The sequence below is a fragment of the Lontra canadensis genome, unplaced genomic scaffold (genome assembly GCF_010015895.1).
Source record: "Lontra canadensis isolate GAN:19392208 unplaced genomic scaffold, GSC_riverotter_1.0 scaffold1, whole genome shotgun sequence".
Lineage (NCBI taxonomy): Eukaryota > Metazoa > Chordata > Mammalia > Carnivora > Mustelidae > Lontra > Lontra canadensis.
In genome coordinates, this window is record NW_022630995.1 from 66,052,655 (window position 1) to 66,080,482 (window position 27,828).

General features: G+C 48.4%; 1 protein-coding gene across 2 annotated transcripts in view; it reads right to left on the reverse strand.

Moving 5' to 3' along the window:
• Nucleotides 1-2,703: 2,703 nt before the first annotated feature.
• Nucleotides 2,704-27,828, reverse strand: part of RNF4 (ring finger protein 4) — a 34,035-nt gene continuing 8,910 nt past the window's right edge. The window contains exons 1-8 of one of the 2 annotated variants that reach the window (XM_032856207.1): nucleotides 22,217-22,333; nucleotides 21,939-22,108; nucleotides 18,200-18,314; nucleotides 16,314-16,393; nucleotides 6,800-6,809; nucleotides 6,216-6,375; nucleotides 5,525-5,573; nucleotides 2,704-4,926 (exon numbers count right to left, since the gene is read on the reverse strand). In XM_032856207.1, coding sequence (XP_032712098.1) covers nucleotides 4,777-4,926; nucleotides 5,525-5,573; nucleotides 6,216-6,375; nucleotides 6,800-6,809; nucleotides 16,314-16,393; nucleotides 18,200-18,314; nucleotides 21,939-21,947 — 573 coding nt within the window. In that variant the 5' untranslated portion in view covers nucleotides 21,948-22,108; nucleotides 22,217-22,333 and the 3' untranslated portion in view covers nucleotides 2,704-4,776. Of the gene's footprint in view, nucleotides 4,927-5,524; nucleotides 5,574-6,215; nucleotides 6,376-6,799; nucleotides 6,810-16,313; nucleotides 16,394-18,199; nucleotides 18,315-21,938; nucleotides 22,109-22,216; nucleotides 22,334-27,828 lie in introns of those variants that run through there. The other variant, XM_032856206.1, reaches the window with a different exon arrangement.

The window sequence follows — 27,828 nt, forward strand, 5'->3', positions numbered from 1 at the left end:
TACACAGTGAGAACGTTCAACTATCTCAGGTTCAGAGAACAGGTAAAACAGAATTATGTGATTATGGTTGGATGTTTTTTTTTGTTTTGTCTTTATCATGAAAAAACTGTATTTAGATTTAGCCAGCTGGACTCAGTTTAGATGATCCCAATTTTGTTGGCAACATCCAAAGCATCATAGTCAGGGGCCAGTCTACCTTATGCCTTCTTCTCTCCATCAGGCCTGATTAAGGTGTTGACCTTGGCTACATCAATGTCATAGAGCTTCTTCACAGCCTGTTTGATCTGGTGCTTGTTGGCCTTGACATCCACAATGAACACAAGTGTGTTGTTGTCTTCTATTTTCTTCATGGATGACTCAGTAGTCAGGGGGAACTTGATGATGGCATAGTGATCAAGCTTGTTTCTCCTGGGGGCACTCTTTCAAGGGTATTTGGGATGTCTTCGGAGACACAGAGTCTTGGGTCATTGAAACATAGGTGATGTGCAGATCTTTTTTTGTGACTGTGGACGCCTTTCAGCACCGCTTTCTTGGCCTTCAAAGCCCTTGCTTTGGCTTTGGCTTGGGGAGGGGCAGGGGCTTCCTTCTTAGCTTTCTGTGCCATCTTCGTAAAAGGGCACGGTTGGATGTTTTGGTTAATTAAATTATAATTACAGTCAAAGGAGTGATCTCCATAAAATTCAGTATAGCGATTGCCTTGAGAGAGAAGGCAGTGTGCTGACTGGGAGGAAGGTCAAGGAAGGGCTTCTAAAGTATTAACAATATCCTGTTTCTTTTTATGGTTGGTTGATTCATGGGTGTTTGACTTACGGTAGTTCACTGAGCTATACTTTTTTTTTTTTTTAGTATTTTGTCAGAGCGAGCGTGAGAGCATGCACAAGCCGGGGGAGCAGCAGGCAGAGGGAGATGTAGGCTCTCCACTGAGCAGGGAGCCTGATGTGGGGCTTGATCCTCGGACCCTGGGATCATGACCTGAGCCGAAGCCAAATGCTTAACCAACTGACCCACCCAGGAGCACTGAGCTATTCTTTTGGGTAAATCAGTGAAGTGTGCTTTTTTTGTGTGCTATGTTTCATGGCATAAATGATAAATACAAGGGCCTTATGTCAGTTAACAACCTCAAATGCCTCCTAAAAGCAAAGGCAAGTATTTCCTGGAGGAACCACCTTCAGTCCAGTTCTCAAAGAATTATCAGATCATGTACCAAGTTACGTGAGCTCAAATTAAGGGAGAAAGCTGCTCACAAAACTCACATAGGAAGACGTCATTAGAGAGACCTGGCAAGAGTAAGACTTCAGAATTAGACCCACAAAGGATCTGGATACTGGAATTAACATATACAGGACATAAAGCTGACAAATCTCCAATTTAAAAGCGAAGGCATAAATACTGATAAAAAGATGTTACAGAGATTAATTAGCTTCTAAGAGATTATGAACTTTATGCCAAAAACTTGTAGAGATGAAATCTATGAATTCCCAGAAATTGGCAACTTAACAAAACTGACAAAAATGTGACTAAGTCTCAAATTTTGAAAAAAAATCAAATCAGTATTTTAAAATCTTTCCTCAACGAAAGCATTTCAGTCAGGGAATAATCCAAAATTAGGATATACAGAATACTCTAGTGTCTTTGTAGGGAACTAGCCTAAATGAAAGCAAACCCTGGCAAAGAGTGTAAGAAAATAACAGGCCATTTTAACTATGCATAAACAGGATTTCAAACAGACCCCCAATACTGGCAAAACAAAGAAATAATATATAAAAGGAAAACATGAACAAGGTGATCTATGCAAGAAATGCAAGATGGTTGTACATTGGGGGGAAAAAAGTCAAGGAACATAATGTAAATCACCTCACCTTTCCCTAGAGTACTTTCAAACCTTAAACACTACAGCTCACCACCCTCTTGCTCTCCCAGGACTCAAGTAACTGACCTGTTTTCATTCTGACTTTTCAGTGGCTTGGGGGTGGGGGGACAGTCTCCCCCAAGGAATGTACACTCCAGGAGGGTAGCGATATACATGGGTTTCTCAATACCCACCAGAGGCAAGTGCAATAGCGGGGCATGGCCTACATGCAGGGAGTGTTTGAGTTAACTGCATTTCCTTCTGATCTGCTTTGTCTTCAACTTCAAGTAGGGCCTCTGGGAGCTCCAGGTGGCCAGCTCATTCACCTTTTCTATCTCTGGGGCCACTCGAGAGGCTCGGAGAAAGGCGGAGGCGAGCTCTGCCAGTACCAACTGCCTGGGAATCCCAAGCCCACTCTCTCTTTCCAGTTTTCCTGGCACTGATCACCTAGGTCACTGACCAACATATCACGTCCCCCCGGCCCCCACCCCAGAGTGGACGGTGACCGTGGTCTGGGTAGCTGAGATAGTTGCACCACACTGTCAGAATCCCAGCTCCATCTAAGTCCACACTGCTTAGGGCTCCTCTCCTGAGCCGGTACTGGTCAGACAGCCCCATGGCCAGCCTTGCTTCTTAGGGCTGAGGTGAAGATTCTGCTCAAGGATTCCAGGGTCTGGACTTGTGGTTCCACTCCAAGAATGACCTCTTGCCTGGTTTCTGGATGAGCAGCCAGACAAGCTAACTTTCCTGCACACACTGATAAAATGTGCTAAACTGGAGGCAGACAGGAAGCACACACCTAGGGCAAAGGGGGAGAAGATCCATCCCAGAGAGCAAATGAACGTACGAAGAAATCTGGTTCAAATTAATTATTTTATTTCCACCTGTAACACTAGCAGGAGTCCCAAACAGACTTGATGTACATGGATATAGTTTAAATGTAACAAAGAAAGATTTCAACTATGTACAATGAAGAAAAGAAAATGATTTTTTTTCTTACCCATCTTTTCCTACTTTGCAGTTTCTAAATAGTAGAAACTAAACCTTTTTTCCCCAATTTAATTTAGTAGGAAGGAATACAAACTTTACGATCAACCATCTGTCCTTAAGCACAAAACTTAAAGATTCTGGCTGCACAGCTGACTTGGTTTCTGAAGTCTGGGTACTGCTGGAACACAACAAAAGAGTTTCCATGAAGCCCAGAAGGAACTTAATGGTAATGACGTCCAAACAGAGGGCAGACATACCCAGCATCGTGCCGACGAGAAGTGACGTCCTGCCCTCCTCGACTCCACATAGAAAATTATTACTTTCATCCAAATTAACTGGAAGTGAGCCAAACAGTGAAAAAGTCAGAATGAAGACTAAAACAAATTTCTTTTCACATAGAGGAGGGACACTCCTTCAGCCCCGTTTAAAGTGAATTCTGTGCCAAGTCCCTGCTCCTTCAGAAGGGGGAAGTGAAGGTCAGTTATTGCTAGCAAAGCCAGAGGAGTCCCCCGTTCCTACCTTGAAGATGTCACACATGAAGAGGCTGTTGGTTTGGCCTAAAGCCCTCTGAGAAAGTGGGATGCGGAGACAGAGGCAGGCTGACACGGCAAGGCCTCTGCCCCATGAGCTGCCTCAGACCCTGGGCTGTGAGGGGCAGCTCAGGCCACCCCACAGCCTCCTCAAGGACCAAGAGGCTCAAACCCAGAGACTTAAGCAGAGCATCTTATCTGGCTGTCTTGGGGAGGAGAGGCCACCATACTTTGCCAACCCAATCTATGGAGCAGTCAAAAGCCCAAAGGATCAGAGACTGAAAGGCCAGAGGAGCAGCTTCTAAAGTGAATGTCAACTGTGTGGGGGTGTGGGTGAAAGCCAAAGAGCCCAGCTGATGGCAGGTGGGCTACACTCGCTGCAACTCTGGGCAGCCATGACTTGGACACCAACATGGACATGCGTGGCTGCTAAGGCCACAAGGACTGCGATCTCCTCCCAGCACTGATGCTTGAGTAGACATTAGGCAGTGGGAACTGAGGAACCGAGGGCATGTGGCAAATAGGGCACATCTTATCAGAAAAGAGAGAGGATACCCGACCACATGTCTGCCCTACTTGCAGGGCCTGTGCCAGGTGAAAACTCTGGGACATGGGTTAAGTTCCTGAGAACAGGTGGCGAATAGGACGGGGTGGGACAGGCACTGCTCCACAGGCAACGTGAGGCCTCTGAGGGGACACTAGGAGTGCTACATCTCCTGGGCTGCTGAAAAGTAGGCCAAGAACAGGCTTTATTGCACATTTCGTTCTTAGGAACCTGGGAATTGCCCTGTAGAGATTCTCTTCATCTGTAGAAGTCCCCACACATCAATGCTAATGTGCAGGTGGGATCTCCGGTGACTTCTGACTCTTGAGGAAAGAGAAACGTCCAGTGGTGGGTCTTTCCAGGGCCGTGCTTACACCTGGGATCCTCGGGCCGGATGGACCTCGTGTGGCTTGCTCATTGTGGCATACAGACTCCTGAGTTGATGTCACTTGCCAGGGAGAGCTGCGCAGACCCGCGTGCTCCCTGACCGGGGCCAGCCCCTTGACAACACTGCCAGGAGGAAGTTGGGGCCAACTTTCCAAATGGGGAAAAATTTCTTGGCAAACATGCAGGTTCCAGAAAGATGCTAGAGCCACGATTCTCAGTTCCAATGTGTCTAACTCCCTCTCTCCTGCCCTGGAACCAGACCACCCAGAGGAGCAGAGAGGAAGGCCCTGTGGAGGTACCAAAAGGGCCTAAGTGGGGGCTGGAAACGAAAGAGCAGTTTACGTATCAGATGTTGATTTTGAAATAGTCTTTTCGAGCTCAGGAAATTGAGGCAGAGAACCCATGAATGGCTGTGTGGAGAACCCAGCCAGGCTGTCTGTCTGTTCGTCCACCTCTCCTGAGCAGCTCTCCACCATTCATATATATATGGGGTGGTATCGTTTGTGGTTGATCTTTTTCCTGCAAGTTGGGCAAGTGTTAGCATTCTTGAGGGAGTCACGGAGGCACTGGCTACAAAAGACGTGGCCACATTCTGTAGAAACAATGAGACGTCCATTCTGCACAATCTAGAAAACAGAAGAAGGAACAGCCTTCATGTCTGCCCTGGTCCCAGTGCAGCAGCAGTCCCCAGAGAACCTCACTTCTGCTGAGATAAGGGGAGGAAGGACCAGGCAGGTCTGGAGAACTGAAGATCCCTACCTGCTCTGTAGTGTCAGACAAGTATGAGTGGGGTCTCTGAAGCTGAGAGCAGAGGCAGGAGCCACTCTCCTGGTAGCAACAGCCCAAGAGTGTTGGAGGGACCCCAGATGCCTGAACCACAGGCCAATGGAGTCTGGGGCTGCCATGGGAGCACATGGGGGGGGACAGTGTTCGATGGCTCGGGGGGGGCCACAGGAAGTACTAGTTGCTTCTGCTAAGGCTGGGATGGGAACACATGGGATGGACACCCTTCACGTGGAAGCTCAAGGAACACAGGGGCCAGAGATGAAGGCTGCAGGGCCCAAGAAAAAGCACAGAGATGTGTGACAGGCACAGGCCAGCCAAGCCTGACTGTGGAAGAGAGGGGTCAAATTCCACCAAAAGAGAAGACCCTCTCTCTGAAGACCCTTTCACTAAAGCCATGTGGAAACCAGAAGAAAGGAAGACACAGTTAAGTTTGCTTACCTCAGAGTACCCGTCCATGCAGATCGGACAACTGACAGTACCAGAGGGCCTAAAATCACAGTGCTTCGTGTCAGTTCCTTGGCAAACTCAAACATTCAGTTACCCTAAGTGGCTTCACAGAAGCAGCCCGTTATCCCTTAGCACAGGCACCCAGACACTTACAGAAAGGCCAGCTGCCCCAAGGGAGTGCAGCGGGGAGGTGAAAGGAGAACTAAGGAGCAGACACCCGGAGGGGCCCTGACCTCCCGAGCCCCCAGCCTGTGCTATCTGCCTCCCTTGTCTGGGGCAGGACCTCTGCCTTGCACCTCCGAGCATTCCTGCTGCAGATCAGAGAGAGCCACTGGGTCAGCTCTAAACAGCAGGTGGTGGAGTGTGCCACCAGCCCATGGCTAGTCACACCACCCTGCCAGTGCCACACACGGTCTTGTCCCACTGGGATTGGCTGATCTGGCTCTGAATCCAGGCCCACCTGCACTCAGCTGTGGCACAGCTGCTTAGACAAGACCTTCTCGAGCCATGGGCTCCCAGAACTTGTGCAAGATCCGGTATTCCTATTACCCTACCCCTGAGAAATGGAAGTGGGGGTGGGGTGGGGAGTAGAGGATCCCAACTCCAGGGGACAAGGGATGCAAGGGGTCCCACGTGGCCAAAGGCATGTGGTGAGGGAGCAGGGCAGCGGGAGCGCTGATACCTGAGTCCCGTGGCTGCCTCCTCTCTGGTATTTCGGGGAGTATGGGTGGTCACGTACACATCTCTGTCCCTGGACAGCTCCTCGTCATCACTGCTCACCACACAGCTGTCAGCGTGCTCCTGGTGTGGCCGCCTCGCATTCCTCCTTGGCCGCCTCCGTTCTAAGGTGTGAGTCCATGTTCAGGGCAGGATCCCCAGCTCTGTCTCCTCACCACCCCTTCCCGCCTGGGAAAGGCCAATCCCAGGCCCAAGAGGCACAGCCACCACACCCAGCCACGCCAGGTAGGTCCTGCCCAGCTCCGTAAAGGCCACTCTCCTGTCTTCCCAGAAGAAGCCCCATCCCTGCCATGAGCAATTGTCTGAGTGGGAGGCCATCTAAAGTCTAAGGTGGCGAGCTTTCTCCAAAACCCAGTGGGACCACAGCTCCGCAGTGAGTGTGCGGTCTCCTCAGCAACCACGGAGCACTGACTGCAGGCGTCTTCCCGCCTGGCACTGTCACAGGCCTGGCAAGGACTTCAGCTCTGTGCTCCCCACCCACTGCCATTCTGTATGCAAACCCAATGAAAGAGAGAGGAAACCACTCACCGTCAACAATCTTTTAAAAAGGAGAAAAAAGAGAAAGACACAATCAGTATGACATAATATACCCTATATTTAAAAAAAACTTAAATGATAAAATTGAAACATTTCCTGTTTCAAATGCAAACTCCTCAGGGGCCCAGTAAAACCCTCCCGCAGGGCAGGACAGGTACGGGGAGAGGGCCTGCCCAGGCAGCACCAATGAGACATCTGTACACCTCTCCTCTCCAGTGAGGCCCATCCTAGGCACCTCTGCCTCCCGGCAGCTGACACACTGCAGTGTCCACCTGGCGCTGAGTGAGTCTGAGAGTGGCTGGCCTCGTGACCTAGGGAGGTTACTTACCCTCTGGGAGTTGCCAACTTCCTCTTCTGGAGAAAAGAGGCACCAGTGCCCACAGCTCACCATACTGCTCCAAGGACTAAGCAAGCCAACAACTGTCACAGGGCCCTGGGGACACGGAGCCCAGGACTGGCTCCATATGCTCTCCTGGTCCGGTGGGGCCAATGACAAGAATCCTGTATGTCATGCAGGCTATGCCAAAGGCGGAGCCTTACTGTGAAGAGGGTTTTCAGTGCTTATTACTGGGAACAATTAAACAAAGTAGGATGTGCAGGGACTGGTGAATGGCACACCAAGGACCAAGATCAATCTGATTCCGTGTTCTCTGGGCCTATGAAAAAGTTACGGAGAACTTGACCAGGCCATATCTAATGACTCGGAACTTACACCAGGACTATTTTTGCTACAGCAGTTTCCCACCCCACTTCGTCAACCCCCTCTGTGCTCATAAACCTGCCTATGCCAGCACTGGGAGCACCCCCTTTCCCTCCTGCTCATCACAGGCCGTCCACTTCAGGTAAGTGCTCCTGACTGCCACTCCAAGATCTGCTGCCCACCCCTCCTTGGCAGATGCCCACAAGGGAGGGCATACCAGCCTGCCCTGCAGAATCCAAAAGCTCCCTCCAGCCCAACTCCCTCGTGGCAGGGATTCTGAACACGAACTCAGAAGTTCCCCTCAGTGAGACACTCAGAGGCCAGTTTCAGCTGCTGTCAGTGTCAGTGGTGGCGGACAAGGCTAGTGTCATGGCAGAGGCCCCTCCTCCCTGGCGAGGGGCTTGCTAGTGTTTCCTTGAACCCAAAGAGATCAGTGCAGATGGTGGCTTCCACCTCCTACCCTTCTGCTTGGGGCAGAGGTAACAGTTCTTATGGTGGGTCAAGGCTGAGCTGTCTAGAGTTATTCCTGAAGACCTGCTCCTTTAGCCTTTTCAGTAAAAAGCAGCAGCTCTTCTCACGTATTAAAATCCATTTATACTTAAAAGCAACTGGGTGGATTTGGTCTTCCAACCTGAACCCTGACAGATACAAAGAGCCATCCTGGGAAGAAGGATGGTCTAAGCATGAAGACCTTCCTTTTGCAGATGAGAACACAACCCACAGAGGGAGCTACCAAAGGCGCTCCCTCTTCCCTATAGAGGAGGCTAGAGTGTGGGACTATGAAATTGGGGGACTGGCAATCTCATCATTGGGATTATGTACTGGAAAAAGAGCTTGGGCTGTCAGGAGGTTCAGTTCCTATGACATCTATACAAGGGGAGCTCTGAATTTAGCCAGGAACAGAAGGAAAATCTGCTGTAGGCAGAAATGATCCTAGCTTTCCAGCACTCCAACACAGCCTCACCTCCCTTTACCTCAAGGGGTCATCTGACTGGGCGTGGAGACACCTGGAAGGAACAGGATGCTGCTGGCTCCCCAATGAGCAGTGTGTGAGAACTGGGTCTCCAAAGGTTCTTGTGAGTCAGACCCAGCTCACTCCCAGGCAGTGCTGAGCTCGGGCCAGACCTGACCCCTCGGGGTGGTACCTTTGCTGCCTTGTCCCCAGGCTCAAAACAGGTGCTCATTACATAGCTACTGGGTAAATGAATACGTACTGACCAGAGAGCTCCCCTTGCTGGTGATGACTCTGTCCCCATCTTCAATACAAAAGCTCAGAAAGGAAGTTTCTTGCCCAAAGGGCAGAAAACAACAGTGCCACAGCCTGGTTGAGGGGCACACAACACTGTGACTGGTGCTCCCTCCAGCCAGCAGCTGAACTACATCAAATTCCATGGCTGGGACCCTGAAGGTAGCACAGCACTTCCCAGGCACAAGAAACAGAGGTGTGCGAGGTAGGGGGTGTGGCGGGGGTTGGGGATGCTCTGGGGCCTCTGATCTGGCCGAGAGGCCTTCAAAAGAAACAAACAGGCAAGTGGCCTAAGATCAGACCCGAATATCCCACTTTACCTTTCGGTCTGGCTTCTTGACTATGGGATAAACCGCAGGTCAGAGAGACAAATGACACGTATGGAGAATGAGCAATCCACAGCAGGCACCCAGCTGTCGCCTGCTTTCACACTGGGGCGCATGGATTTCAGGTCAGTCATGAAGGCCCTCTGAGTTTCTGAAGCACAGCTGAGCCTCAGAACACCTGAGTAAGTGCTGATAGCCATGTCACAAGCCCCTGATCAGTGGGGGAGGACAAGGTCCTCTTCTACCAGTGGACTTCACATTCTAGGTCCCTCCTGAGGCTGCAGCCAATATGCTGGGGAAAAAAGTGGGACAAAACCAAGCAGTAGTCTGGGGTCCTCTGTGGCAAGTGGACCCCTTGCACTTCTAAGAACACCCCCCCAGCCAGAAGCCCTGCAAGCCACTAGCTCTAGATGACTCCCCACATGGCTTCGCACGTTGCTGCACTGGAAAAAACGGCCACCTCCAACCACTTTGAGCGTGAGTGGCTAGTCTTCAGCTCCAACAGCGGCATGCAGCATGCAATTACAGATTCTTACTCCTGCAGCCGCGCCAGGAGTACCAGGAAAACTGGTCCTGACAGTCACATTCCAGTTAAAGTTAGCGCTCCCTGCCTGATTCCAAGTACGACTGTTTCCCCGATTCCTGGACACGGGGACAGAGCCCTTCTTCCTTCATATAGAACTATTCTGGTTCACTCATTCTAGCAGTCACTGGGTACCCCTCAGGCCCTCGACTATTCCCACAGACTTGGACAGGACTCTGCTCTTGGCTGCAAAGGAGCTTCCATTAAAGCAGACCCTTTCAACAGGCTCCCAAATGAAGAACTAGGAAGGTATGGAGCATAACACAAGTAGCATGACTCACTGGTCCACCATGGAGACAAACCAAAAAGACATTCCAGGGAAATCAACCTGACTTTAAAAGAAACACTCTTTGAAACAACAATAATACTTTTTTGAAATTCAGTGAAGGAAAACAGTGTAAGCAAATACCACTTTCAATATCTTCCCCCTAAAACAAGCAGTTTTTTAAGGGGGGAGTAAATCTTTTCTACCAATGCGTCACCCCTGGGAGCTAGGGCAGAGGTTGACATGCTGCAAATGCTAATGAAAGGACGGGCGCCTGGGGAGCTCAGTTGGCTAAGTACCTGCCTTTGGCTCAGATCATGATCTTGGGGTCCTGGGATTGAATATCATGTCCGGCTCCCTACTAGGGTGGAGTCTGCTTCTCCCTCTTCCTCTGCCCCTCCCCTGGATCTGTACTCTCTAATAAACAATAAAATCCTTAAAAAAAAAAAAAAGTGGTCTGAAAATCTTACTTCACCTATTAAGCCAGGTGAAAAGAAGATGGGAAATACAAGCAGAGGTTTCCAGTAAATAGCACGCTAGTATTTCCATCAATTTCCCCACTGAAAACCACCAAAGCAAGATAAAACATACACATTTTTAAATAAAGAGGTATTCAAAAACATACTCGGTCAAACTGAAGGGACTACAATAATTCAGAGAAAAAAAAGCACAGAAGATTCCTGAAAAACTGAAGCTTACTTGTGAAACCTTCACCAAGAAACCAAAGCCCACGCAGGACCTGTGGGGGCAGGTCATTCAATGAAGGCCAGCTACCTCATGCAGGCCAGGCTCAAAGAAAATCTAAGGAATTATCAAAGAACTTGATATATACAATGTATTTTCTGACCAATAATACAATAATTCAAAGAATTAGTAAAAATATGGGATGCCTGGGTGGCTCAGTTGATTAAGTAAGCATATGCCTTTGGCTCAGGTCATGATCCCAAGACCCACTGGGCTCCTTTGCTCACGGAGGAGCCTACTTCTCCCTTTGCCTGCTTGTGCACATTCTCTCTCTCTGACAAATAAATAAATCTTAAAAAAAAAAAAAGAAGAAGAAGAAATCCATAACCGTGACAAAAGGAAATAAAACCTCCATATGTTTGGAAGTTAAAAAATACTCATTTGATAAATACAAGGAACTGAACATAAAATACTAATAACAAAATCTGTACAATACAGCTTAAAAAGATAATTTAAAGGTATTAGAAAAGAAATGATGAAAATTAGTAAGTTAAAAAAAAAGCAAAATAAACTCAAGGAAAAAAATCAGCAATCCTGAAAGAAAACAAACTTACAAGAGAAAGGCTCCACAAAGCTAAAAGTTGGTTCTCTGAAAGATCTAATAAACCTCTGGTGATACTAATCTAAAGAGACAGAAAACACAAACAATCAAATCAGAGGAAATGAAAAAGGAGCCATCGCTACAGATTCCACAGAACATTAAGATATCACAAACAAATGTATACCAACAAAAGTAAACATTTTAAATGAGACTCACAAATTTCAAAAAATTTGAGGCTAGGTACCTTCACAGTGGAGTTCTACCAAACTTGCAAGAAAAAAGTAACTCCAAGATTACAAATCTGGATGATAGAAAAAAGGGTGCCCAACTCACTTAACAATAAAGATACCAGTACTCTGATATCAGAAACCTCGTAAGAAATGTGTAGAAGATGAAAATTACAGACAAACCAATCTTACTCACAAAAATAGAGGCAGAAGTCAGGTATAAAATAGTAGCAAACAGAATCTGGCAATATATAAAAAGACCACAACATTTAATTAGTTTAACTCTGCTGGAGTGTTAAAATTCAACACTGATTCTTTAAGAGGAAGCATATTTTTATTTTTTATTTTATTTATTTGAGACAGCGTGCACACTTGCGTGCACAAGCATGGGGTGGACACAGAGGGAGGAGAAAACTTAAGCAGACTCCCCTGAGATCACAACCTGAGCCAAAATCAAAAGATGGACACTTAACTGACTGAGCCACCCAGGTACCCCAAATTAACATTGATTCTTCAATTTGCAGTCCAACAGAAAACAGAGGGGAATTTCTCCAGTCAGAATAAAGGGCATAAACAATGACAGCAATGAAACCTACCACAGAGAACTTATTTAACGGTCCAAATCTGAAAGGATTCCTTCAGATTTGGGATGAGACAAGAATGTCCAGGACTGTCCCCATTTATTCAGCGAGTGATGAATTTTCTTTAGCCAGTGTGTTAAGGGGGAAAAAAAAAAAAAAAAAAGATATAGTAAAGAACCAAAATTTATTCTGTGTACACAGAAAACCAAAAGATTTAGATTAAGAATTGCTACATTGATAAAGAAGATGTGGTATATATACACAATGGAATACTATGCAGCCATCAAAAGAAATGAAATCTTGCCATTTGCGACAACGTGGATGGAACTAGAGGGTATCATGCTTAGCAAAATAAGTCAATCAGAGAAAGACAACTATCATATGATCTCCCTGATATGAGGGAGAGGAGATGCAACATGTGGGGTTAATGGGGTAGGAGAAGAGTAAATGAAGCAAGATGGGATTGGGAGGGAGACAAACCATAAGTGACTCTTAATCTCACAAAACAAACTGAGGGTTGCTGGGGGGGGGGGGGGGGGGTGGGGTTATGGACATTGGGTAGGGTATGTGCTATGGTGAGTGCTGTGAAGTGTGTAAACCTGGAGATTCACAGACCTGTACCCCTGGGGAAAAAAAAATAAATATGTTTATAAAAAATAAAATAAAAAAAAAAATTGCTACATTGAAAAAAGAATCAATAGATAAAATCAACTGCATTTCTTTATATTAGCAAGTAAAAATAAAAAAGAAACAGAAACTTTATAATACTTTTTCTTTTAAAAGATTTTATTTATTTATTTGACAGACAGAGATCACAAGTAGTCAGAGAGGCAGGCAGAGAAAGAGGGGGGAAGCAGGCTCCCTGCTAAGCAGAGAACCCGATATGGGGCTCGATCCCAGGACCCTGGGATCATGACCTAGGCCAAAGGCAGAGGCTTTACCTACTGAGCCACTCAGGCGTCCCTATAATACCATTTTTAATAGCTTCCTAAAATACTATGTATTTAGGAATACATCTTTTTTTAAAAAATATTTTATTTATTTATTTGACAGAGAGAGAGAGATCACAAGTAGGCAGAGAGGCAGACACAGAGAAAGGGGGAAGCAGGCTCCCTGCTGAGCAGGGAGCCCCATGCAGGACTCAATCCCAGGACCCTGAGACCATGACCTGAGCCAAAGGCAGAGGCTTAACCTACTGAGCCACCCAGGCACCCCGGAATATATCTTTTAACAAAAGATTTGCAAAACCACCGCAAGGAATACTGTTAAGACTTCACTAAGAGGAGCGAAATACCCTGCCTCAAACCACACACGAAAGACAATTCAAGTGGGTTACAGAGTCACTTGTAAAAAGCAAAACAGTAAAACTCAGAATACAGAACGAATTTTTATATGGATTATTTTCAACAAATTGATAAATTCAACTGTATTAAAATTAAGAACCTCTATAAATTGAAATGAGAAAGGGAGACCCCTCAGAAAAAGACACAAAACCTAACTTGACCAGTGGCACGCTCATACTTAATCACTTAGAAAGAATTCCTTTAAAAAAAAAAAAAAAAGAGCAAAAACAAGGCAGAAAGGGGTGCCTGGCTAGCTCAGTCAGTGAAGCATGCAATTCACGTTGGGTGTAGAGCCCATTTAAAAGATGTCTGGGAAACACACAAACACACACACAGCACACAACCAAATAGATGAGAACTCAAGGGGTTGTTCCATTCTAGATCAGTTTCTTCGGCTATTGTAAAAGTTGTATATACAACATGTGTGTAAAAAGAATAGTTAAAAAAAAAAAAAGATTTTAGGGGCACCTAGGTGGCTCAGTCATTGGGTGTCTGCCTTCAGCTCAGGTCATGATCCCAGGATTCTGGGATGGAGCCCCGTACTGGGCTCCCTGCTCAGCAGGAAGCCTGCTTCTCCCTCTCCCACTCCCCTGCTTGTGTTCCCACTCTGGCTACCTCTCTCTCCATCAAATAAATAAAATCTAAAAAAAAAAAAAAAAAAAGGAAAAAAGATTTTAACAGGCACTTCACAAAAGATGAAAAGAACTACCAATCAATACGAGAGGTGTTCAAAACCATCAGACTGGCCAGAAGTAAAGTGGTTGTGAGCACTGCAAACACTAGTAAGAATGAGCAAGCACAACCCCTTTAGAAAAGTTTAGCAGTAATCTAGCAAAATCAAAGATATACATGTCCTGGGATCCAGCAATGATGCCCTTTTTTGGCTATGCAATGCCCAAAATAGAAGTTAATTTGGAGATAAAATACCTAAGCAGAGATGTACAAAGCCTTATTGCATCTCAAAGCACTGTTTAGTTCTCTTAGTTCACTGGGGGCTCTAGAGTCTTTTAGAGAGTTGGAAAAAGAGTCTCAGAAGTTTCTCATCAGAGGGCTCCCTCAAGTTTTGAAGTCAGGGCTGGATCGGGGGATGCACAGATTCTGGTCTTTAAGATACAGAGCTAGCTACTCCCAACAGGGCCAAAGAGGTACATGTGGCCTGCTCCCACAGATTCTAGTTGAACCGGTAAGGTCACCCCAATTTGGGAACTAATACATGATACATTCACCATTTACATGCTGCTGCAGGCGAGGCCTGCCTGACTCAAAATTCACTTGATGGACACTCCTTGTCCTGACTTAATACTATTGGGTTTTCCAAGTAGATATGCTTAGAGTGAGAACTTCAGCCTCACATGTATTTCTTACTGTAAATTTAAAAACTGGCATTTGAATTTATGAACAACAAAAAGTAGAGAATGATTAGAATCAGGAGTGCTTTAAAGCCCAAGCCTTATTATATTTTTATAGCTGGGAACCTTAGACCATGACCAAAATGACCGGTGTATCTAAGACCGGAAAACCAGGACTCCTACCTCTCAGGCCAGCACCCCCTTCCCCCATCTCCGGCCTTGGCCAGCCATCCATTCCCAGGGCAGCTCCCCAGACCCTAGCAGTCCTGTTCTATATCTCCTGATGACTTTCCATGCCCAGGGAAACAAAGAAGGTAGGAAAGGTCAGGAAGGAGAACATTAGAAAGGGTAGTCATTAAAAAATAAATAAATAATCCAAGGCATGAGAAGGATTTCATGATGCTGGTACATCACACAACAGAAGCCAGTCACTGTCTCCTTGAGGGCTAGAAGGTCTTACAAACAGAATCTTGGCTATCCCCCTGGGCCTGCAGGTCAGGGACTGAGTGTCAGAGAAAATACAGGTTTCAACTGCCTTTCCTTTGGGGGGGTGAGGGGAGAGGTGCACAGACACACAACAGGACTGGTGGTTTTCAACCAAGACCAGAGTTCAAACCTCTCAATCTGTCAAGACAGATCCCCATCATTGCCCTACTTTTCTTTTAAAGAAGTCTTGAAGCTTCTCAGCACAACCCTACTCTGCAATTGTAACCACAATCAGAACAAGCCCAGGACCAGTGGGCCCCAAGGCCAGGTGGACACTCAGCTACTACCAACCCCCATCCCCAGCAACACCTGCCTCCCATCTGCTCCACTCTACAACTGCACATCAGATCAAACCACACTCAAGAGGCATCCTGGAGAGGCAGATGCAGTCTTAAGGTGCAGGTCTGTGGGCTGAGCGGCCACCTGAAACCACACACAGGAGCGGGCCCCCACGCTGTGAGGCAGGTCTCCTTCCCCGAGGGCCAACAAGGGCAAGCGTGCTCTCTGTGAGGGGCCACAGCTGGTGCCACAGGAAGGGGCCACAAGCAGCTTCCCAAGCCCCGTTGTCCCTGGAATCAAGGAGGGATGCAGGGTGCCTGCACCCTCCAAGGCAAGCTGCTTGTGTGCCTCCAGAGACCCCTGGCAGCAGTGCTGGCAGTGCTAAGCAAGCATTCTCGTCCCCACCAGCTGGGAGGGTGCAACTCACACCTATTGGGCACCACTGGGTGCCTGGCACTCAGATATAAGGTGACTCCTGACCCTCCCAATACCCTACTGGCACATAGGGCATATCCCCCCATTCAGAGTGAATGAGCCTAAGAACTTGCCGGAGGTCACACAGCTGGTATAAAGTGCAGAACAGGCAACTCTGGGGGCTCTCCCCAAACTGCTTCAGTGCCAGCAGGCCAGGATCACATAGATGTACTGTGTCCACAGGAAACAAAGCCCGAACAAAGGATTTTCCAGAAACATTTTCTATCTTGGGCTCTATCTAGTCACTGAATGTCTGAGTTTCTTCGGCACAAACCGTAACCTGTGACCAGCGCCTTCAGAAGCTGGTGCTGGCTAAGGGCCCACAGCCAGGAGGGATCACCCATCCCGCTCTGACACTTACCACAACAGAGTCATTGTGAGTCAGGTCAACAACCACAGGCTCTAATGATTCACAGGTGAGATCCACTATTTCGTCTCCGGCTTTAAAATAAAGCATTTTAACAAGCATTAGCAGGAAAGTAACAAATAACGGCATAACACTAGAAGCTTCATTAAACGATTAAAAATGGAGCATGGGCTTATACCAAACTAAAGCCCCCTCAAAGTATAGAATGCAGAGCATCAGGTCCAATCTCCTTTCAGGGGAGACAGCCAACAAACGCCGTTTCAGAATTCCGAGTGGAGGCCTATGGTTTACAACTACACCAAGGACGGGGGTCAAGTCTGTGCACACGCAGACCTCATCCCTGTGGCCTCACACTGTCACACAACTAGGCCTCAGTGCTCCCACCTGCCCCTGCACAGGGGAGAGGCAGGGACCTACCTGAGAGTACTGGAAGACATCTGGGGAAAGGACCAGGCATGCTCACCTCAGGCCTTTCTCTTTGGCATGGACCTGCCTTAAACAACCTCCTCGAGGATGCCACTCGCCCTCAGACCTCATCAGACTCAGCTCTGCACCCTCATCAGTGAGATAGTCATCTCCATGTGGCTCTCAAGCAGAACAGGGTGGTATTCACTGATCCCTTAGACTCCCAGCACAGCAGACTGGGCTCAGCCTATTCCTTTGCGTGCCTCTGAGCCCTAGGATCTACTGTGGTGTCTTCGTGAGCACAGGACAAGACTGGGTAGAAGCACTTCTCTGTGGCAGGTAAGAATGAACCACAAAGGACTACTTCCATTTATATGAACTAAAAAAAGATTTACAATCATTTTTGCTTCTATTATAGCACTAAAAACATATGAGAGTAGGATTTTTAGAAGTAGTACTTCTTTGGGGCACCTGGGTGGCTCAGTGGGTTAAAGCCTCTGCCTTCGGCTTGGGTCATGATCTTGGGGTCCTGGGATTGAGCCCCGCATCAGTCTCTCTGCTCAGCGGAGAACCTGCTTCCCTCTTTCTCTCTCTCTGCCTACTTGTGATCTCTGTCAAATTAAAAAAAAAAAAAAAAAAAAAAAAAAAAAGTAGTACTTGTTTGGGGACAATAACTCGTAATACATTTAGCAATTCAAATTTGCTTTATTTTCTTTTATTAAAAAAGATTCACAGGAGTAAAACCCACAATATATCAGAGATGTTGAATGTAATTTATACAAAAAGACCCCGTCCTTTTTAAAAAATAGTCCGTATACTGATATAATCTAAGTCATAGAGCTGCTCTCCTTCCGGTGGACTTAATTTCTGGCTCTCACAAACAGAAGCCACAATCCCACAGGCCGCACGCATGTGCACAATCTGGCTTCTGCCTATAGCAGCTCCCTCCAGCACAGGTGGCTCTCTCCACAGAGATGCCCTCTGGGGGAGATTCTGTGTCTTAATGAAAAAGGGAAAAGGAAAGCTGACGACTTCAGGAGGCCAAGCGCACTGGATGTACAGTTTCAAATTGAAAAGGTGGGCCCAGGGCAGTCTCATCTCCCCAGCCGCACATTCCAGGAAGGTTAGATGGTTAAGCGGCTGTCAAAACCCATAGAGGTCTTACACCACCAAAGAGGGCAGGTCTTGCTCAAAGTCAGCTTTCAGTTCTGAGGGGCAGGTGAGTCTGAGACGGTGTAGGTCTTATAAAGACAAGGACAGATGCTAACTGGGGTGCAGTAAGTGTTAACTAACAGGCACTGAGCTAAGCATTGACCTTAATGACAACTCTACGCAAGGGGATTAGGATGATTCCATTTGGGAGGGTAATGGGAGGCTCAGATGGTGAGGCCTGCACAAGACCCCATGGCTGGGCCAACCCATGCATGCTGCACCACTCCAGCATCCCACTGTCACGGCATTCCTGGCGATCTTACCACTTTCCACAAGTTCTATGGGTTCTGCTTCCAAGGCCATCTCAGGGGTGGAGGCTGCTTCCCGAGTTCGCTTCTGGGCTTGTCTAGAATTTACTGTGCCACCACGACGCTTTCTCTGAGGGTATCCGGGGAAAGAAACAGTCACATGAGCTCCCGACTGATACAACTTCAAGAAGAAGAATAAAAGGTCAACATGGGAATGGCTCAATTCATCAACAAGAGTAAGGACCATGGGGCACCTGGGTGGCTGTCAGTTAATGCTCAGGTCATGATCCTGGGGTCCTGGGATTGAGCCCTGTGTTGGGCTCCCTGCTAAGTGGGGAGCCTGCTTCTACCTCTCCCTATGCCCCTCCCCCCAAGCTTCTCTCAAATAAATAAAAAAACCTTAAAAAAAAAAAAAAGTAGAAAAAGTAGGAGACCAGTGAGGCAACCTGAGGTAATGGGTCCTTTTAAATAAAACTTGACATTCTAGGAGCACCTGGTTGATATAATCGGTTCCAAGTGTCTGACTCCTGATTGCGGCTCAGGTCATGATTTCAGGGTCATGAGATCGAGCCTGGCTTCAGGCTCTGTGCTGAGTAAGGAACCTGCCTGAAATTCTCTCTCCCTCGGCCCCCTCCCCTCTTTAAAAACAGTAACAACAAAAACAAAACTTGACATTCTAGAACACTGAATATTTAAAGAGAAATAATCCTAAACATACAGTGAATATAAACCCTATAAAAGTAAAACTTCTGTTGTATCAAACTATTGGTCTGTCAAAAGTACCTGACACACACATAACTCCACACACACAACTCCACAGAAGCCTCTGACCCAGGTCAGGACTTGGCCAGAAACCCCTTCTTTTCACCAAAAGTCACAGACCTGTCCTCCTTGGATGTGTAATTGGTCTCACTGAGGCCTTTTTGTTGTTTCAACCCCAAGACCCTCAGTTTCCCACATTTCCAACCACTGTAGAAAGTAGGTCTTGTCTTTGGGAATCCATCATCATTTAGTGCATCAACTCATCAGTGCAGCTCACACCCTCACAACCATGGCCCTGAGCTCAAAGAACCAAAGTTCCCAGTGGCCATCCAGGAGCCCTGCCTTCTGGAAGGCTCAAGCCCTCAGCCAGCGGATGTGCAGTTCAAACTCTCCATGCCAGCTGCCCCCCCATACCCTTGGAACCTGGCTTCCCGGCATGCTCCGACACTTCTGACCAGGCTGGCCCTGAAACACAGGGGGAGAACACGCCCCGTATGGCCTTCCTCAAAGGAGAACAAACCACCCACCTGATCCTGTCACCTTGTTGTTCCCACCCTGCATGGCCCCAGCCAATCCTGGCCCCCCGTGTTTCTGGTTCTCACTGCCACTGGGCGCACCGATGCTCCTGAACTGGGTGAGCTGGGGTGGCGATTTCTCAGCACTCGGAAGTGCCGAGTACTGAGCAAAGACACAGGAGGCCAGCATGACCCGACCGCCTTGCACGCCATATTAGCACTACGTCCCTGGAAACTGGATGGATGGACACTGCGGGCGAGATGTGCACAAGATCTAAAGGCACCCACCACTTAGCACAACACGTGCTGCCCAGGCAAAAGAGAGAGACGTCTGACTCTTGCTGTATTCCAGCCATGCCTCTGCAGCAAACGGCAGCTTGGGGAGTGCTGGATATTAAGATTTGGGCTTAGCAACTTTCCGTGGACCTAAGGAGCAGGGAACCATCCCCAGGAGGGGCCACGGACAAGCAGCCATAGTAGTTCTAAGTTCTCCCTCCAGGAGCTGCTCTGTCTGTCCAGAGAGCTGCCACTCCAGCCTCAGCAGAGTCTACGGCGCAGTGTCTACCGGCGGCCTGAGCTGCCACCAGAACACCAAGGCTACTTAAGTTTTCCCCCTTTCTCTCTGAAGTTGTTCTTCTATTTTCCCTCCTCTGCAAAGGACCACATATTTCTTAGGAGATACTGCTAAACAGGACGCTTCATGCCCTGCCACAGCCACCTGCATGGTTTCTGGTCCCCTCCGACGGAGGCAAGCAGCAGCCATGCACCCCGACCGAAGTCTAGGTGCTGGACTTGGAATATCCCGCCATGGGCACTACAGCAATGTGTGCTCTCAAGGCCACGATCCCTACCCTACACCCCACAGCTCTGTGTCTTATCCCTATCCTCTTCCCCAGCAGCTTTCTCGTCCCTTCCATGACTGGACTACTCAGTCCTCCCTCCCTCTCCTCACTTGGCCAATTCTTACACAGCTTTCAAAAACCTATGCAAATTTGACCTCCAGTATAAGGCTATCCCTCACCCTCCCAGGACGACCATCTCAGGATTCAGTACCCTTCCCCCAGCCCCCCACAACCCCACCTCCCTCTCCATCCACATTCCCCAGAGGGCAAGGGTGCAGGGGACTGCTAGCTCAGGGCCAGCCTCCAGAAACCCTAGAACACTGGCAGACATTTTCCCCACTGCCCTGTTACTCTCAGTGTGGCCGTCCCCCTCTGCACTAGCAGGCGGGTCACAGCTTTCAGTTCAAACTGACCATGTAAGTGATTTATGCCACTCTGAGGAAGTTTAACCAATTTCTTAACAGTCAAGTAAGAGGATACATTGCTCTATCTAACCAGATCCTACCTGGGCAAGGCATGGGCTTCAGAGAGAAGGTACCCAGACTCAGGACATCTGTTTCCTTACAAATGAGCTGCAGGGGCAATCTGCAGACAAGGAGCCAAGGTAGGAAGTCACCTGCCTTTTAAAAGGGCAGGTCCAGGGAAGCAAAGGCCCTTTTGTATAGAAGTATCAACAGCAGGCTCCGAGCACACAAGGGACTGGGACTGGTCAGGATGAGGAGCACCAGGGGCAGTGAGTAGAAGCTACAGGGTTTCTATGACAGTTCAGCCTCACCCTGCCTGCACACACACGGCACCTCTGGAGCCTGTGGAGAGAATACAAGGCTGCCGTTTCACAGCTGGGCCACCTGATATGAATCAGTATCTCAGAAAACAGCTGTTTTGAGTTTAGATCATCTGAGCAACTTGGTCAGCAGGGAATAAGCTACAGAAGGAGACCTTCAGGCAATCTTCTCTGGAGCTCAAGGGGCTCCAGGGAACACCTGTTATAAGGCATGGCCTCTGCAGTCTGATGAAAGCTCACAACATATGTATCGACTTTGGTCACTGGGTGTAAGAAAACTCTCACGAAGGATCATTAATTACCACTATGCTCATACTGGGCCAAAAACTACACAGGGGAAAGGAAAGAGAAGGGAAAATGTACACTAGGTTGTAAAGGATTCAATAAACCAGGGCCCTGACATTTCCACGACACCGACAGCTGCTCTGGGGATAGAAAATTTCTGAATCCGCAGCTATTACTGTGTCTTTAGGACACCACCCAAAACAGCAGACTCCTCCAAATAACTACATCTGTAGCTGCCCCCCAGCCCTGCACACTTTCCTTCGAGAACAAGGGTTACTTAGAGCACCTTTATGATACTCTCATTAAGGTGCCATAAGGAATAAGGTAGCTGCTTAGCCTCGAAAATAAAATTCACAAGAGGGCACCTCGGTGGTGCAGTTGGTTAAACGTCTGACTTCGGCTCAGGTTGTGATCTCAGGGTCCTGGGATCAAGCCCCATGTCGGGCTCCCCACACAGCGTGGAGTTTGCTCCTCTGCTCTCCCACCCACACTCCTAGGCACATTCTCACAAATAAGAAAAACAATAAAATCTTCAAGAAGAAAATTCACAAGCTGATAAAACTCACAGTACTCATTGTGCTCTTTGACTCCACCCTACAGAGAAGGAAGGAACCTATAGAGAGGTTAGCAAGGAAGCTGAAAGTTGCCTGCTCTCAACTTCTCACACCCGTCGATTACTCATCCTCTGGCGAGCATAGCCATCTGCAGCCAAGTAGATTTCCAGTATCTTGAAGTCCTGAAAAACAAGGAAATTCAGGTGATAAATGCTCCCATCTGCATCACCAACAACAAAGCTCAGTCTGACCCTTTACGAGTACCTTGCTGAATACTCCATGCAACTCACGTGCTTGCTTGCGGTTTTCTTGGGAAGCAAGCCCTCTTATAGAGCACTGGGCCACCGGGTCCCGAAGCCCGAGCTCAGACTCGTTATGCCACCACCTGCTCTTCTTTCTGGCTGTTCACACCCTTCCAGAGTCCTGTGCCAGCTGCTGGGAAAAGGCAAGAGAATCTGAACTGCCACACATAACCTCATGGACTCCCTGCAACCAGGAGGGCATGGAGTTTCTGAGGCCAGAGCAGAGCCCAGGTCCTCTGGCTCTTTCCACAACTTCACCGCTGCCCTCTGGAGGAGCTGATAATTTAAAGGAGGAGACTGAGAGTCACCTGCCCTGATTCACCCTGCATGCCTAGCTGAGACTTCTGTCACTGGCAACAGGCGAGTCAGGTAGAACCAAGAAACTGTGGACTGGGAGGTTCCAGGAAGGGCAGACAAAGCAGCAAATGAAGAGGCTGCTAGAGAACTGAAAGGCCCTTGGATTTCAAGGGCCTTCCACTGGGAAGTGGCAGCTACCTACGTTAAGTTCGGTGTCAGAGATGCAGTGGAAAAGGGAGCACATGAGAACCAAAAACATGGGAGTCAGAAGCCAGGAGTCAGGGTGTCATCAGGGTAGAAGGGGCAAAGCTGGCTTCTGGTGGGGGAAGCCCTGAGCACTGGGCAAGGCTAGGGACTCAGGGAGAATCAGAACAAGGAGGAGGCTGTGCAGTCACCCACCCTGGGCAGTAGTGCTCTGGATAAGGACAGGGGTTCTCAAACTTCTGCACCAGCCTCAGCAGGTCTGGGATGGGACTCAAAATTCTGCCTTTCTCACAAGTTCTGAGGCAATGCCGGTGGTGTTGCTCCCAAGGCCCAACCACAGGAACCAGTGGACTAGGACAAGGGCCCTGGACAGAAGGAGGCCTACTTGAGAGGCGTGAAGATGGCAGGAAAGACAGGACCCCTCTTGAATCCATCCACCCTGTCATCCCCGCAGCTGCTGCCTCCTCCTATCAGATCTCCCGCCTCCCAGTGCCCCCTCAACCCTACCGCCAGCACAGCTTTCTAACACACACAGCTGACCACAGAGCGTGACAGCTGAGACTGTCCAAACCCCTACTTGTGCCCTTGAGCTAAGCAACAAACTCTGTGCCCCATTTCTAAGACGACAAAACAGCAGCACCTATCGCAGCAAGTGTGTGAGGACTATGGGAGCTGGCAGAGCACCCAGAACAGAACGGTGCTGCAGTCTAAAGGCTCCATGGCTATGGGCTGATGTCGCTGACTCACTCCTCCAGCACCGCCTGGGGCACAGCTCCACCCCTCTGCCCTACCCAGCTCCCGCTTCCTGGCCATCAGGACTGCTCCAGCTACTAACACAACACCCCCAGTCGTCAGCTCCCAGCCTGGTGGAGGGAGGGAGGGCTGGCAGACAGCTCAGTATTGTAACTGGGGTACAGGAGCTAGGGGTAAGGAAACACACAGGCAGAGGCCAGAAGGTTTTTCAGAAGCCTTCCTGACCCTCCCCAGCCCCAGCCCAGCCTTTTTTTTCCCCAGAGAAGCCCCTCTAGAGGGACTACCCAGCCAGCTGAACCTCCTTCTCTATTACCTGGTGGTCTGCATGTGTCCCCATCTACTCCCCTGCCACCTTCTTTTCCACTGTGACCCTGGCTGCTTCACAGGGATGACCTCTTCACGATGTCACTCTATGGGGGCACGTGTGGCTGGCAGGCAGCATGACATCTCCTGATGACCACACCACAGGGCAGCAGGTGCTTCCACTCTAACCGCACACATGTTCCCAAAGCAACACCTCAACCGGCAAGCCTTCAGCAAAGAGTAGCATTCCGGGTAGAGGCTCGGGCTGGAAGGGACCAAGACCGCCCTCCTGCTTTGAATGGAGGGGGAGGCACCACGACAGCCTCTTAGGACTCACAGATCATCGAACTTTCTGGATTCTAATATCTGTGGATGTTTCTGGTTCCAAGAAGTATCTTACATTTGGGTATACATGCATGATGTAGCTATTTTGGTAAAAGTTATCCTTCTTATCTACCTCATGGTGGGTCTCAGAATTGAGAATCTTTGATAAAAATGTAACTGGCAGGGGCGCCTGGGTGGCTCAGTGGGTTAAAGCCTCTGCCTTCGGCTCATGTCATGATCCCAGGGTCCTGGGATCAAGCCCCGCATCAGGCTCTCTGCTCAGCAGGGAGCCTGCTTCCTCCTCTCTCTCTGCCTGCTTCTCTGCCTACTTGTGATCTCTCTCTGTCAAATAAATAAATAAAATCTTTAAAAAAAAAATGTCACTGGCAGAGAAGGTGATCCATTTGCTGAACAATGGGAAATAATTTAATGCACAACCCTGGCTTTGCCATAAGCCTCTTGCCTCCCACTTGGTTAATTTTTAGGCTTTCAAACATGGTTGTTAAGACCTAAGCCTATGACTGTCCCAGAGGCACCCCAACTCCTTGGCCTGCACACCCTCTCTACTCTCCAAAACCCCCCTCCTGCAGCCCCAGCAAGACCGCCTGGGAGCTCCCCTGGCGCGTTCTCATGCTCCACGCCCAGGCCAGTCCAGCAATCCGTTCCAAATCCATTTGCTTCTTTTGGTTCTAGTAAGAGTTAGTGGTCAGAGGGCACAGGAAGTTGGAAGGCTGGCCTTAGGGAAATCTACCAGGGGGCTGGATTTCACCAGAAAATGGAGGTAGGAAGAAGAGGGCATTCCCAGATTGGTGTGGGGACGTGGAAATGCCATGTCTGAAATCAGGGTTGCAGGAAAGGTAGCCTTCACAGACTACAAAGTATTCTGGATACTACAGGGGAGAGAGGCCACCAGAATAACAATAAGACTAACCACAGCTGAAGCCCAGACATTCCTTGTACTATGTGCAAAATACTGCTTTCCAACACAGTTCATGTAATAGTTCCATCACCCAATAAGGGGAAAGGTATTATTAAGGTTACCATTTTACTTTTTTAAAGATCTGAGAGAGAGAGAGAGAGCACACACCCGCACATACACACACACAAGCATGGGGGCAGAGGGAGGACAGAGAATCCCAAGCAGACTATATGCTGAGCGCAAGCCCAACGTGAAAATCAACCTCACAGCCGAGAACATGACCTAAGCCGAAACAAGAGTCAGGCACTTAACCCACTGAGCCACCCAGGCACCCTAAGGTTACCATTTAACCTGCCCAAAGTTCAGGACTACAGTGGCCTGGATTTAAACCAGGACAGTGTGACAGCAGAACCCACACTATTAAATAAATACCATGCCAGAATCAAATGTATTATTGTAGAAACAATTTGGAAAATGGATGTTTTACTCCATCTCAGCAGATGGCCCACGATCCTTTGGTTTCCAAGGCAAACCCTGTAGTTATTCAGCATGTCCTAAGTGTGAGGGCAGGGCACAGTCTACTTTGTACCTAGCTAATCCTATGTGCAGATACTCATGTTTACTGAAGCAATCAATGACTCAGAGATGAGAGTGGGGTGGTGAATGGTGTCCCTGCCACTAAGAAAAGACATGGTGTAGCACATGGGACTGGGAATGGCCAGGAAGACCAGAGGCTAGGAATTCCTAAACCTCGGATAGGAGGGTAAGGACAATTCACATCAAGTTATCTAGCTGGTTAAAGAGCTAGATATCACCAGCAGAGAACCCAATGTGGGGCTCAATCCCAGGACCCTGAGATTATGACCTGAGCCGAAGGCAGAGGCTTAACCCACTGAGCCACCCAGGTGCCCCTCTATGCATCTTTCTATGGAGATAGAGGATGTGCAGACAATAACAAGGCAGTTCTCACTATAAACTCGTAAATGGCCACTCTGAGACACATGGGCAGTCTCCTGTGAGTGTGAATGAGCTAGCCAGGGCAACCTCTCTATACCAGCGTGGTTAAAGCAGATAGAAGCAAAAATCTATAAAATTTCATCAGGAAATGCCAATTTATCAGATACTGGCTAGTATGACTGCTTATCTCTCATCTCCCCTTCTAAAACCATAAACACATAATCATTACCATGTTAAGTACTTCCCTAAATGGAATTTCAAAAATAGAATTACAAAACGTGTTAAAAAGGAAGACTATAGGGGCACCTGGGTGGCTCAGCGGGTTGAGCCTCTGCCTTCAGCTCAGGTCAGGATCTCAGGGTTCTGGGATCCACATCGGGCTTTGGGCTCAGTAGGGAGCCTGCTTCCCCGTCTCTCTGTCTGCTGCTCTGCCTACTTGTGATCTTTCTTTCTCTGTCAAATAAATAAATACAATCATTTTAAAAGACTATATTAAAGACTGTTGTGTATTGCCCAGCTACTTTTTTTTTTTTTTTAAAGACTTTATTTGAGAGAGAGAGAGAGACTTTATTTGAAAGACTTGGGGAGGGGTAGAGGGAAAGGCAGAAGCCAACTCCCTGCTGAGCAGGGAGCCCGCCCAAGAAGCAGGGCTTGATCCCAGGACGCTGAGATCCTGACCAGAGCCAAAAGCACACACTTAACTGACTGAGCCAACCAGGATCCCCCCCCCACCCAACTACTTTTGTAAAAAATGTCAAAAACACCCAAAGCTGGGGTACCTGGGTGGTACCCAGGTACCCCACTCAGCTCAGCTCACAGTCCTCGAGTCCCAGGATGGAGCCCAACACCAGGCTCTCTGCTCAGTGGGAAGTCTGTTTCACCTTCTCCCCCTTCCCCCTCTCATGTGCATGGTGCACACACGCGCGCTCTCTCAAATAAATAAAATCTTAAAAACAAAAACAAAAACATAAACCCAACCCAAGGCTGTTGGCAATGTACCATTGCCCAGTACAGCCTGCCCTCCTGGGGAAGTGAGCATGAGCATTAAAAGTTGCCAATAAACTTTCACGTCAAAGCTTTTTTTTTTTTTTTAAATTTAAAGATTTTATTCATTTATTTGACAGAGATCACAAGTAGGCGAGGGAGCAAGGGGGGGGGGGGGGGGGGGGAGCAGGCTCCTTGCTGAGCAGAGAGCCTGATGAGGGGCTCAATCCTAGGACCCTGGGATCATGACTTGAGCCAGAGGCAGAGGCTTTAACCCACTGAGCCACCCAGGCACCCCAAAGCTATTTTTTAAAACAGTAAGCTCTACTCCCAATGTGGGGCTTGAACTCATGACCCCGAGATCAAGAGTCACGTTTTCTACCAACTAAGCCAGCCAAGCGCCCCTCCCAAGCTTTTTATTTTTAAGATTATTTTAGAGAGGGAGCAAGAGAGAGTATACACGATGGGGGTGGTGCAAAGGGAGAAGGCGAGAATCTTAAGCCATTTCCCCACTGAGCACAGAGCCCAACACGAGGCTCAACCTCACCACTCTGAAGTCATGACCTGAGCAGAAATCAAGAGTCAGAAACTTAACTGACTGAGCCATCCAGGGCCCCCCTCTGCCGAAGCTATCAACCTATCTAATAATCTATTTATTACTGAATTTTAAAAAGATTTTATTTATTTGAGAGACACACACACAGCAGGAGAAGGAACACAAGCAGAGGGAGGAAGAGAGAGAGAGAGAGAAGCAGGCTTCCCACCGAGCAGAGAGCCTGATGTGGGGCTCGATCCCAGGACCCTGGAATCATGACCCGAGTCGAACAGAGGCTTAATGACTGAACAATCGAGGCGCCTC